Consider the following 14,658-nt stretch of genomic DNA (forward strand, 5'->3'; position numbering starts at 1 on the left):
AATAATCTTCAATTTTTTACCGTGGCACCCTCTAAAAAGTTGGTTTAGGTTGAAAGAAAGATTATGTCAAGAGATGAGCGATCTACGTTATGCGAAAGATTGCACTCATTTGATTTTTCACTTTTTATCACATTTTTTTTTAATAACTGACGAAACATGTTGTAGCACCTCAAGCATTATTTCCTTCCTGACATTTATGTTCAACCCAAAAATCATGATCCATAACACAATAATATGTCAACCAGTGATTTTATTCCCCTAAATTAAGAGTTCATGTTGAATTGCAACTATTTTATGCAATTAAATTAATAATCAAAAAGTTATCAGATACACTTCTCAAACATCAATTGAAGATACAATATTATAAGTGTAGATCTTTAATGTGACGTAAATTGATATTATGATTGATGTAAGCTATAAAAAAAAATATTCATCATACTTCATCAATTTGAAAACATTTACAAATGTGAAAAATTAAACGAGCACGATTTTACACATAACGTAAAACACTCATCTTTTTACAGATCCTTTTTTTTCACCTAAAAAAACTATTTTGGGGGGTGCCGTAGTGGAAAATCCCAAATTATTTATTTCTGAAACATCCTGATACATATCTTCAATATTTACGTGGATTGAAATACAGGAAACTATATCGTCTAGGATATTTTTTATTCGTTACAGAAGTCACGATAATTATTACATAGGTGTTCCGAGGGACATGTTCGTCAAATACTAGAGTGTAATCTTTCCCGCGTGGTAAAGTACGTTGTACTATAATGCGATTATGCCAGGAGCCGTATGCCTACAATGTTGTGTTTTATCAATCTGCGAGCCGGGAGCTTGATTTTGTGTGCCACACCTAGTTCTCATAAAAACCTACATCAGATTGGAACTGAATTTTTCTTATTCGTATCAATTTTTATTGTTGAAGCTTCATAGCCTTCAATGTATGCCCATATTTTGTTAACACTCAATTCATACGAAAATTGTTACTGCGATATAATTTGCTAACGATCGATAAAATGATCATACTGTTTATTTTTAGAAAACGCTCACCTTTTCGCTGGACAGAAATATAGCTGCTGAATGTGATTAATTAGGAATCCAGTCTAGATTGTAAAATTACAGGATCGACTGTGAAATGTTAATATACATAGAATATGCTTAATTGTTTCTAGTTCTCTTTATCTTTTTCTCCAAAACCAGTACAACGTACCTACATATTTTTTTACATCATACAGTTACATTTATAGATATATACCTAGTATACATACATATGAGGTAGATACATTCACATATATAACGCATAATTAATCGTCCATGTATACAATATGTATGTTAAATATGTTATATAAATACTACTCTACATAATTGCAATTATACATTAACGGTGTCGGATACTTGAGTATCCCAGTTAATATGGATAATTGCAACACGTCGCGAATCTCGGTGAAGCATATTATATACATATATTCATAAACAAAATATCGCCAAGCAGTATCTACAGCACAGTTTTGTGAGATTCTACATAATACGGATACATTGTACGCACGTTCGATTTTAAACTCATTTATTTCCAATTCAACGCAAGTAGCTAAAAACCACGTGTTTTTAAATATTCTGTGACAACGAAGCACGAACTGATCAGCTCAACTATTTCAGATTTATTGAACATTTTTCGTTCCACTTAAGAGACAGATTTTCTTATTGATTTTCGTTATCATCAAACAATGACTTATAGGTATGCTATATTCTACCATAAAGCTATATTATATCCTACGAACAATTAATCTATCATTATACAGTTTGTTATAATTGCTGTTTTCTTTCCTTTACATAGTCAATAAGATAAATGCACGAGCCTATTTCTTTCAAATTCTAAATATACATAGAATATTTTACATATGATGTTAGAAAGAACAGAGCAAAGTGAATTTTCTTTTAAATCCAGTGGTTGTAAAAGCCAATCTTAAGGACTTTAATGAGATTTTGTACAGTAAAAACAGAATAAAGTTTTCGGACGTCTAAATTAAAAAAATTAGTATCATATGTCCAATTACTCCAAGAATTATGATTTGGAATGTGAATGCTAGGATTTAGTGATATCTCATTAATTAATAGTTTATTTTAGTTGCAACGATTCAGTTTTAGATATTGAAAAAAAAAGAACTGGTGTCACAGACACTCCAACAATTGAGAAAAAAGCCATATTGTCTTTTATACTTATTGTTATAGCGTTGAATAAACAAAAAAAAATAAAAAACTTCAATGTTGGCGTTACAGAAATCCTTACAGAAAATTTCCCTTCCAATTGATAGTTTGATGTGCATTTTTCACTGCAAGGAGATTCCATTGGTACAAAAATTAAACTTTCTATGAAAATAACCGATGATTAGAGTTGAAAAAATATTCGGAATTAATCAAGCGGAGGTCTAGAAGGATTTCTGGTCCCCTGAGAGAGTTTGTTTAGGGAATGTACCAAAACAAAGTCTTGAATATAAAACTTATGGGCTTGCTGCAGAATTTTCCTAGGAGTAAGAATCCTTCGAGCAATTGTTGAAAACTTCTAAAGATCAATCCTCGACGCTTCTGCTGCAACACCCTGTCATGCGCAGGTTGGAAATCATTTCAGATCTTTGAAAATACATTTTAGGTCAGAGAACCGCATAGAAATTGCGTTATTACTTCATGTGCGGAAATGGAAAAAAGTGTTATGGAAATCCACCCTACTTCTCGATAGCCGTACTTTTTTTCCACTCTGAAAATTCGGTTGACTTTTATTTACTGTAACTGTAACTTCGAATAGTGGATATCGGCAGGTATGTTTATGTGAGTTATGAAATTATACCTGTATGTGAATATAATACAATATCTATATTCGTGCAACCTTTAAGGATGTGGAGTCACCAAATGGTTTTATTAAATTTTCTCTATACGCTCAACATATAAACTTTTACTTTTCCCAAACAATAACTATCATTTAGACTCCTCTTCCGGGAGTTTTTCTTCTGAATCATTAGCTGCTTCTCTGCCGGTACTAATTAATTGGAACTTGTTTGATTGATTCATATTTGAAACGCAAATGATATTTTCGGCTTCTCTGCCGGTACTAATTGATTGGAACTTGTTTGATTGATTCATATTTGAAACCCAAATGATATTTTCGGCTTCTCTGCCGGTATTAATTGATTGGAACTTGTTTGATCGATTCATATTTGAAACCCAAATGATATTTTACGCGACAGAGATTCCTTCTTTTTCGTTGCATAATTTAGGTGAATAAGGCAATATACGGTGGAGTAACGGGTGAACAAGGTTGGAAAAGTACTGACACGACTCCAATGCGTCACCTATGCGTGTTGCGAGCTATAAAATAGCAGCAGTAAAATACTTACGAGCTTACGTGTGTATTTTGCAACTTCTAAAAACGTATATGATATAATATGACCGCGTAACTACCGTATAAACTTGTCATCGGTTAAACTCATGCTATGGGTAATCACGGAATCGAAATAACTCGAAACTTTTTATATTGCTATAATGGCCAGCGTGATATTTAAATACAACCAACCTGACCGATACGTCGATGCATGAAAATGAATCAATAATTAGTCGTGAACACGAAATGCTTTGCATTACAATAACTGCAATCGTTCAATTACAACGTTATGTAATACAGTACCGTAATCAAATGATCAAATTAAGGTTTTTTACTATTTAAAAATATTTTACACTTTAAACTTAGCGTGTTGAATCACATTTCCTATTGTGTCAATTGAAACGTTATTATTTTTCATGAATATCAAGAAATCTACCTATAAGCAGGAATCCTTGGTGTTATTTTTATTTTTTTTCGGTGAGTAAGAATATTTTATACTCCGTTATTTTCGCAGTAAAAGGACGTTTTTGACGTGATAACGTCTTATAAATCGATGAACGCCGGCTGCACTCACGAAAAAGCATGACTCATAGTAACGTTCCGCCTGAGCCGAGCGTGCAAGCGAGAGCAAGGCACGAAAAAAGTGCAAATAAATGTTAATTTATAGAAATAATTGTAATTTTCAATTAACTCCTTCTTTGTGTTATACAAAATAATGATAATTCAGTGATAATAATTCAATTCAATTCATAAAAGTATGCAATTTTTCATCAATGTTTTCTTATGACGTTATCACGTAAAATTATCGTCCGTAAACCGACTTTACAGACAACCCGTTTTTTTTTTGTCTTACAAACAAATCACAATGTGACAATGATTATTGCCTCATTTTATAGCGAGAACTGTTGTGCCATAAATCAGTTCAAGTAATAAATCGCATCTATACATACCTTGGTACGTATGTACAAGTATTCGAAGAAAATATCTAGGCCTGTTCAAATAAAAATTAGGAAACAATTTTCCGTTTCAGTATGGAGCACCTGTACAAGATATCCGAAAAGTTCCAGGACGGCTGAATAACTTGAAAACGTCAAGTAGTAAGACAAAAATTTGGGTACTGAGATTGTATAATTTTTTTTACTGTCCGGTCGTGACTTTGGATTTGACCTTGACATTCAAGGTCATTTCAAGTAAAAGTTGATTTTTTTAAACGGGACCCAATGATTTCGATCCACGATATGAACAGAGCGAAAAATTTTACGATGAGCTATGATGTCGAGCATCTCAAGGTCAAATGCTACGTTTGGACCAAGGACCTGAATTTCCTAAAAATGCGTTCAACATTTACCTCTTTACAATTATCTCTTTGTGGATTAGTATGACTTTCTTGGAATTATCCAATTTCAATCAGGTCTTATGTGCCAAAGTATGAACGCTTGTTTGCTTCCTACACCCACAACGATTGTTGTCATATGTATGATAATGTAGACTTTAACCGACTTAATTAATTACCTCTTATTTTTCCTACTCCATGCATTATTTCTTCTTCTGACAAACTAGAAAATTCATTTTAGAATATATTTTCTTCTCCTAATCGATTGGCATTAGTAATAGTAAAACTATCCTGCTGATTGGTGCCCATTAAGCCCGGGTTTGTTACAGAGCGACTTCACCGGAATTGAAACTTCGGCCTGTCCAAGCAATCGATTTCTGTAACCCTTTCTGTAACCCGGGTGCATATCGATCGTGAATCTCGCAACGTAATGATTAAACAGTTCAACAAATAAAAATAATTTGTTTTGCTGCCCTGATTTTTACCGTGAATTTTGGGGTTTGAAAATGTAAAATTTGCGAATAAAATCATGATTACAATTGTTTCTAGTTTTTATGTCATTGTAGTATTGTAAGGAGGGGGATGGTATCTAATATAATCATGATTTTGTTCGTTAATTCTTCGTTCTCCAGTACCAACATTGACGGGTCAAAAATCAGAGCAACAAAAAAACTTTGGCTGTTAAAAAAAAACCGCATTACTTATCTAAATATTGCTTTTTGAGTCATATATAAAAATGACGATCAAATAAATGACTGGAGCCAATTTTGAAAAATACGCTAACACTCGAATATCAAGGGCGTCAAAACCACTGTTATTTATAAGTTGCAAAATCGTCAAATCGCAAAGAATATCAAATTGACGCAATGTTACTCACACTCATCTCGATTAAATAACTACGATGAAGGAAATTGAACTTCTCACAGACTTTGTAAGTCAGACGTGGTGATCTTCGAGTTTGTTACCGAAATGCACCCCGGTACCGTTTTCGGTCCCGCCATACCGCAAGACAACGCGGGCCTGTCCGTCATTGATTGATTTCTCGTTGTTGTTCCGCGATTCGTCCTGCAGAAGATGAACGAGCGACGTCTTGTCAGAGCGTTGGGAATTACTACGGTCCAGGTTCAAGGCAAGGTTTGAACTTTTGGTCGGTTGACGTACTAGACGTGCACTGCTACCCCTTTGTGCCAGCATCATGCTCGCGTTCGTTGACGTCGTTCGGTGTTGTACCGTTGATCCGTCCCTGTGAACAGAAATCGAACAGAATATAGATCTTCTGATCATGAGCAAAAGTATTTAAGGAAAGCCGGACCTGTTCCCCACCCCATTCGATCTGGCTTATTTTTTGTGGGCGTGAGACCCGCCTACAGGGTAGTGAAAAGTCAAAATATTAGGTCCCGGAAAAATTTATTGGCTGAGCCAGACCCATTTTTCTTTTGTTCATATTTTTCACGTGAATATGATTATTTTTGATTACGCAGAGGTTTTTTGTATTGAATGACTGAAAATTGGTTTGCTCTTGTAAAATTGACTGTGGAACAAGAATTGCAACGATTTTCTTTGATAAAATTGAAAATGATAGGAAGAACTTACTCAGACTGTAAAGAAAATTGTTTAGACATATATTATATACCTGTCAACTCAATTAATTTCGTTTTATTATCAATTTTGAGTAATTTCTTTCTTTTTAAGTAAACTGTACATATTTTCTTTTTATTTAATAAATGAACAAATCAGAGGTGTGTATATTAGGGTAGCCGTTAAAAAGAAAGTTCATGCTCCAACTTGAAAAATCTTGAGTTCACCTTGAAAAAAAAGATCCTGAAAGTTTCAATGCTCTATGTCACTGTTAAGGGGTGCCGGCAGATGTTTAAAATATTTTTTTTTTCATTCGATTTTTTTTTTTTTTCTTACCATTTTCATTTGTTAAATTTTTTTTCTAGTCTTCCTCAGAAGATTTTTATTCACCAATTTCTAGGCTATGTTTTTTTAATTATTTCTCATCATTCATTCATTTGAAATGTATAAATGTTCATTTTCACATTTAAGTAGGTATTTTAATCACCGATTTTACCAAGTCGTTGCGTCACGTTTTCGTTACATAGATTTCATTTTCGTAGATAGCGTTTCACTTTTATTTGTTATAAACTTGTTTCAATTGTTACGTTTTCATTTATAGTTTCAGAAAACATGTTACCAAACGTTGTTTAATAAAAAAAAAATATGTAGATTGTGAAATTGGATATATTGAAGTGTGCCAATAGATTGAAAATGTGGACTACGAGGTATTGATTTGATGTTGATCCTTCGGCATCTTCTCGTAGGGTGACTGGTCAATAGGGTGGTCCTTATTTAGGGTGTTGTCCATTTTTTCACCCCACCCACCATATCAACTTCAAACAAATCAAAAACAATTGCATAATTTTTTTTCACATTTTTACCTCAACTCCAAAATAGCCTGTTTTGTGATCGAAGTTTTTTTGAGGAAATAACATGGGAAAAACTTTTTTTTTCAATGCACATTTTATTTTAAGAGTGATAATGTTCCAAAAAATCTGTAACTGCGAGGTTTTAGTGGGCGTTAGTGCTACTATCTATAGAAACAAAGTCACATCATCATACAAACTAATCTAGACGAATTGAACTTCTAAATAAAAATAAGTCAGATTTCGAGGGTGTGCAATTCGTTTAGATTGCCTGATATTCAGATATTAGCACTAATGCCCACTAGAACCTCACAGTTATAGATTTTATTGAACATTTTTACTCTTACAATAAAATATATCCTGAGAAAAACAGTCTTTCTCATGTTATTTCTATAAGAAGCTTCGATCACAAAGCGGAGTATTTTAGAGCTGAGGTAAGAATTTGAAAAACTTACGCAATTGTTTTTGAATTATTTGAAGTTGATTTGGGGGATGGGGCGAAAAAAAACCGTCAACAGCCTAAATAAGGACCACCCTACCTGTTCAAAGCCAATCACCTCTTCCACCTGGCCGGTCCACCTCGACCCCTAAATCCAACATCCAACTTGACGCGATCATATTTGAATCTCACAGAATATGACCGAAGATTTGTCCAACGACAAATACCTACAGAAATATTAGTAAAAAACACTTAAATTTTACCAAAAAAATTTCCAAATCTTGGGGAAACGGTCAAAAAAATTTTTTTTTCTTATTATCCCATCTCCTAGAGAAAAAACCAATGATTCCCATGATCACACGCCCAAATTTTTAGAACGAACCGTTTGGAAAATATGCGGTGTCGAAACTGGGTTTTTCTCTTATCCAAAATTGACATTTTTTACCTCGTGGGACAGTGTCCAACCTATACGGCTATTCAGCGATATTCCCTGTGGCGGTGAGACGATGCTGAGCGGTGGTAGTTAATGATTATATGGGGCATTCCATGCCAAATCGACCACTTTTAACACCGACCCCGTTCGATTTGACTGAAACTTTTTTATATTTTTCCATCCTATCAAAAACATATTTCAGAATTTTTTTCAAATTTTTTTATCCAACCAAGAAAAGTGATCAAGAAATCACCCCGTTCGGTGTTCATCTTTGGGGATCGTTTTCGCCCCTCTAAACCGTTTGTCCACAGAAAAAAAAACTTGTTTCTTAGTTTTCAATGTTCTACAACACACATGAGCCTCAATGAAATCAGAGAAGGACACCAGACTGATGCTTCTGGTTAGTTTTGTTTAATTTCGAATTTGGATAGTAGTCGCCAAAAAGTTATTGCTCGAAGTGTTGAAATGGTTCACTCGCGATCAGGACCGTAGCTAGAGTTGAATTAAAGGTAGGGCAGCGATAATTACAGGTAGGGTGGAGGTAAAAATTTTATTTGATCTGATCTGGTCAATCGGTGTTCGTCGTACTTGACTTTTGCGTGTGAATGAGTGAGGTAGTACTTAATTTTCGGGAGAGGGTAATAGATAAATAAAAGCAAAAAATTTATTTATTCAGGCTTATATTATTTCTCCAAACATTATATTCAATATAACAATAAAAAGTCCATCTTTAAAATAACTGAATTCTTCGATTCGCCATCCTATTGAAAATGCGGAGGACTTTATCCAGATCAACTGACTTCGTTCCTCTTTTTTCAAAGGCCAGAAATACCATGTCTGCCATACTTTGGTGACTCATTGACAGCCTCCGAGGCCTATTGATTGCAGTCAAAGTTGAAAATGTAGATTCGCACATAGCTGTGCTACATCCTATGGTCACTATGGATGCAAAAAGATCATATGTATCTTTGAACGCCTCTCGCTGCCTGTACAAAACTTGCATTGTGTTTTCCATTTTATCTTCGCGTCGACTTAAGCAAGCTTTGACCACAGTAGCTTCTTCCCTTGATGGAATCGTTAGACCTGAAAAATCAGTTGAAATTGTGAATTGGACGCGAATAAATAAAACTAATAATTTACAAGCACAGGTCTACGACTCTTTGCCTTAGTAACTTTTTTATTTGGCGTATTACCAACCTTATTTCTAGAGTTCCAAGTTCTTTTACAGTTACTAAAATACCGATATTGCTTTGATATTGAATTCGGAAGAAAATCGTCCTGTCGGTAAAACGGGATTGATACTACCTCGCTAGAAATAGAGAGATAGTAATAGATATAAATATATAGAAATTTCAAAAAGTTAGAACAGGATTTGAAAATGCACAGAGATAAGAATTTAAAAAAAAAAGACGGGTTGTCTGTAAAGTCGGTTTACGGACGATAATTTTACGTGATAACGTCATAAGAAAACATTGATGAAAAATGGCATACTTTTATGAATTGAATTGAATTATTATCACTGAATTATCATTATTTTGTATAACACAAAGAAGGAGTTGATTGAAAATTACAATTTTTTCTATAAATTAACATTTATTTGCACCTTTTTCGTGCCTCGCTCTCGCTTGCACGCTCGGCTCAGGCGGAACGAGCCGAACGCTTCGCTCGGCTCAGGCGGAACGTTACTATGATTCATGCTTTTCGTGAGTGCAGCCGGCGTTCATCGATTTATAAGACGTTATCACGTCAAAAACAAAGTTCAGATATACTTATTTTCAAAGCTACTGCAGAATTGAAGGAGGCTCTAAGAAATAAAGACTTTCAAGCTAATCATGTGGCGCAAGAAATGATGGAAGCTGCCGAAAATAAAAAAGAAAAAGAAAGAATTCAAGATGATGTTGTCAAGAAACTCTCGAAAGAAATTGAAGAGAAAAGAAAAAGATTCCAAACCAATCTGTTGGAAAAAATGTACGCCATGGCTTGTGTATAAGAAATGGATTTTTCGTATTTTGGAAAACCAGTTTTTGAATCAGTGGTAATTTTCTTGTTTCTGACTGCTGCGGAAGTGAACGAAGGCTGTTTGCTTCCATGAGGTAAAAATTTCTGGCAAGGATAGCAAAAAGCAGCATCTTTCTCGACAGAATAGTGCAAAAATTTGTATCGCTTCAACCAGTCCGCTACAAAAGCCCTGTTATTTTCTTTTGGATATATGTCTAAAATAACTCGCTTTATCGGGTTTCCGATTTATGCGACATCAGAACGAATATCATAGCTAAGATTACCAACATGTTCCACTAAAATTGGTTCCATAGGACTAGAAGTAGCTATTTCATCTTGTGCGTCCATCTGTTTTGAGGAATGAGTTCTTCGGGGTTAATTTCATCTTTAACTCTTCGCTTTTTGCTAAAGAAAGCCCTTATATCCATCGCGAAATTAATCAATTTTTAGTTCACAGCAAAAAACAAACAATCGTTGGTAAAACCTGTCGTCTCGCTAACTGACTGAAATACTGTACCTACACTGCACTAATCAACACCACAGATGAATAACCTCTAACTTGCTTATTATAGTTTAAAAGGGGATTCCGCATACCATGGATTGCAATACGGGAGCAGCTGCCACACATACTTCATATGCCATCTATGACCCGAATAAAGAATTAGTATATATGATTGTGACAAACCGTGGTTAATTCGGCATCGTTTAGATGTCGCTATGCTAGCAGTAAATTAATTTTTTTGTTTTCATCATATCATACTATGAACAAACAGTTTACTTAGCATCCCAGAATATTTTTTCTTATGTAATATAATTGTTTAATTTTTTTCCACGAGATATTATCTTAGTTTATGGTATTTTTTAAGGTAGGGCATCGCCCTACAATGTCTCCCCCTAACTACGGCTGTGCTCGCGATTGAGTAATACAAGATGATGGAATTATTACTTTACTGAAAACCGTTATCAATTAGAATTGATAATGGAGTTAATTATTATTACAATAACCTAATATTACCTGTGCATTAATTAGCCAATGAGATGAAAAATTGACATGAAGCTGGATCTCTGGGAGCGCTCTTCCTACTGGATCGCGACCTGCGTAATCCAATGGTTCTCAGTATCGTCATTTACATAGTTAAAATATTGACCCAAATTCAAGTTTGAAATGTGAAAAAAAGACAAATGGCTCTGCCTTAGCTAATAAATATTTGCGGGATCTCATATTTTGGCTTTTGACTATTCCCTGGGTGGGATAACATGCCAACAAAAAATCAGGAAAACCGAAGGGGGTGGAAGACAGGTCCGGCTTTGTTCAAATAATTTTGCTTTATGCATTATTGTTTGTTCAAAGAAGTTAGTATAGGTTTCCGTTTTGAGTTCAAGTTCAAGGAAAACCAAAAATATCATTTTATTAAAGATAATCATGGGCCAACACTTATCCTAGGGGGCTTCTGACGGATCGTCTGACATTTCTAGACTAATGGGTTGAGACATTGTCTTCAATGGAAATATCAACTGAGTTCCACGTTTCAAGTTTTCAGAAGGGTATTGAGTATGGAGTGCATTTGAAATTTGCACCCCGTGCAATTTTTCTTTCACACGGGAACACAAAGCTAGATGAATCAAAATTTCACTCACACTCAACGCCTAACATTTGTGTCCAAAGAAGGAAGAAGAAAATGCATTAATCGACGAAAAGAATAAAATTCTTGGTTCATACAAATGCACCAGGATCTTCTGTTGCGACGTATACATTTTATAGCAAAAATATGTAGAGTCATTAGATTGTAAGTACGGACATGCCGAACCCGGTATATGGCCTCAGCCAGGTCAGTCCGTGCCGCGCTGTCCGGCAGCTGTAACTATCTCACATCTGGCAAACAATATACTTATTCGGGACCTTCAAATCAAGTAATAAATACCTTTTTGGCGAGTCAAATCATAGCACGAATTTCACCCACATGGGTTTTTCCCATTTTTTACGACACTCAGTTGGTCAACAGATGTGTACGGGAACCAGCCTGGACAACGCGGCTGCGACACGGTCGCCTATTGTTTAACTTTTACACTCTTACCTGGTCCTCTCCCCACTTTCTACGCCATTCCTTTTCATTTTCTCAACCAATTCGAAAATTTGTTATATTCCTACCAATCAGAAATCAGGACCAAGAATTTTCCTAACTTCCGTCTCCTACCCTTAAACCAAAACTCCCACTCCTATTATCATCTACCTCAGAAATATTTCGAAACTAAAACCTCAGTCTAAAACGATCTTCACGGTGGTACACACTAGTACCATCGCCCCGAAACTGAACTAAGGATCATTGGCTCCGGGAATATCTAACTTATATTCTCGTTATTAAACTATCGAAAACAAACGAAACTCATTCAACAAACTAACTTCTAACCAATTTTCTAACTACAACTGTAAACTTCTCACCATATTGATTCGTACTTAAATATATTTAAATATAAATATTATACTCCGAGTCAATCAATATCTTATCCAGAAGTACCTACAATCCTTTAATTAGAATTGTAGGAGTTCACGTCGTGCGAGACGCGATTCCAATAATTGTGCCGCGGACGCGTGAACATCTTCCTTATTGAGAGTGTTACCGATTTTGTCGCGGGACAGCCCCCAAATCAACCTCAATAATTTATAAAAAATTCCCTCATTTTTCCAGATTTTTATGTACCCTAACTCGTGCCTGTAAGAGTGTGTATTTCGCCATTTAAAATACTCGTTTTGGACACATTCACAGCATATATTTTATTGTAAGAGTGACAGTCTTCAAAAAAATCTGTAACTGTGGGGCCTTAGTCGGCATTAGTGCTACTACCTGAGAAAAAATGCACATTATCATACCATGCAATCTGAACGAATTGTACACCCTCGAAATCTAACTTTTTTCCATTTAGAGGAAGTGCAATGCATCTAGATTGCCAAGTATGATGATGTGAATCTTTTTTCAGATAGTAGCACTAACGCCCACTAAAATCTCGAGGTTATAGATTTTTTTGCTCATTATTACATTATCCATTTTCATACTCTTACAGTAAAATATGTACTAAAAATGTATCCGAAACACGTGTATTTTAAATGGGGAAATCCTGCCTATTACAAGCACCGATTACAGTTGATGTGTGATAAAAATCTAAAAAAATTGGAAATTGTTTTTAAATTATTTGAATTTGATTTGGGAGGTGGTCTGGAGGAATTCCTCAATACTCTAAACTATAAAGTACACACACGGTAATTGATTCTGCGACAGGTAATTTTTCGCCCTAGTTCATTACGGTGGCCACTTAGAGCTCGGGTGGCGGCTGTGGGCTGAAATTCTCCGTTGCCAATGTAATCGACTAGGAAGAAAATTAACTATTACACTTTGAGAGAGAGAAGTATAAGGAGTGTTACGATTTTCAAACTCGCTGCCCCCCCCCCCCCCCCCCCCCCCCCACAAATGACCACATTCCTCCCCGGTTCTCGACGATATCAAACGAGTAGCAGTGGATAAACGTTCAGACTAACGACCGCCAATTAGGCTTTGTCAATCGTAAGTACTTTTTTTTCATGACTCCATTCTTCGCTCATCCCTCTCCTTTCTCCCATGTAGAATGAAATTGATTTTTTGTGACAAAAACATTAGGCTACGTCTGTATATGGAGCATTCCCCGTCAAATCAGCAGCCCACGCAGCCCCTCATCTCCTTAGATTTTAATTATGTGTTTCAATACAATGTTTTTACCGACCCAAATAAGTCTCGGATTTTTTTTCTAATTTTTCTAACCACCAGTAAAATTTAAAAAAGACGAAATATCAATTCCGAAACCGTCATTTTTAAACGTATCAAAAAATGTATACTGATTCTATGATTTGAAATATGATGGGTTTAGGCACCATATGATAATGGAAACTCAATATTTACTATTTTTTTGTAAGTTCTTAGTTTTTCCGTATCGAAATTCGAGTTTTTATTATTCTACTCGGTTACAACTTTCTCGTATGTTATTGGATTTAGATTTTTGTCTGTGGAGAAATGTCAGAAGGCCTGAATACAGTTAATGCTTTAAAAAATTTTCCGCAAGTTATTCAGTTACAAAAAGAAAAACTTCAATTCTGATTTGGAAAGATGGAAAACTTGCAAAAAAATAGTAAATATTGAGATCCCATTATTGCGCCGTGCTTAAAAAATATATTTCAAATCATACAATCATAATCAGCGTGAAGTTTTTCATGCTTTTAATAACGATGTTCTTGGAATGGGTTTTGGATTGTTTTAATTTCACTGGTGGTTAAGACGTTCTATTACGGGGTAGAACTTTTGGACTTCGGCAAGCTAGTCCACGCCCAGCCAAGGTGTCCGTATTTTAGGGTCCGTAAACGTACGTCGATTACGCACTTACGTGCCACTACTTCCCATGTAAGAAATGGTGGAAGAAAGAAGGGAACGGTTTAAACGATTCAAATGGTATAATTGAGTTATTGATAATGAGTGATTAATTGAATTGTAGCAGGGATAAGTGTGAAGGAGTCGGGTCGGGGGAAGGGCTTGGATAGAGATGGAGAAAAAGAATTAGAAGTGAACAACATTCAACGCGCTATTACTTCAAAAATATTAGTTTTAGAAGAAAAAGTTTCAAGTAAAA

The 14,658-nt window shown here is 35.2% G+C and overlaps 1 protein-coding gene across 1 annotated transcript in view; it reads right to left on the reverse strand.

The window, feature by feature from the left end:
• Positions 1–5,629: 5,629 nt before the first annotated feature.
• Positions 5,630–14,658, reverse strand: part of LOC124405462 (gonadotropin-releasing hormone receptor) — a 246,756-nt gene continuing 237,727 nt past the window's right edge. Inside the window, exon 5 of the mRNA XM_046880356.1 lies at positions 5,630–5,955. Coding sequence (XP_046736312.1) covers positions 5,649–5,955 — 307 coding nt within the window. The 3' untranslated portion in view covers positions 5,630–5,648. The remainder of the gene's footprint in view (positions 5,956–14,658) is intronic.

The sequence above is a fragment of the Diprion similis genome, chromosome 4 (assembly GCF_021155765.1).
Source record: "Diprion similis isolate iyDipSimi1 chromosome 4, iyDipSimi1.1, whole genome shotgun sequence".
NCBI lineage: Eukaryota > Metazoa > Arthropoda > Insecta > Hymenoptera > Diprionidae > Diprion > Diprion similis.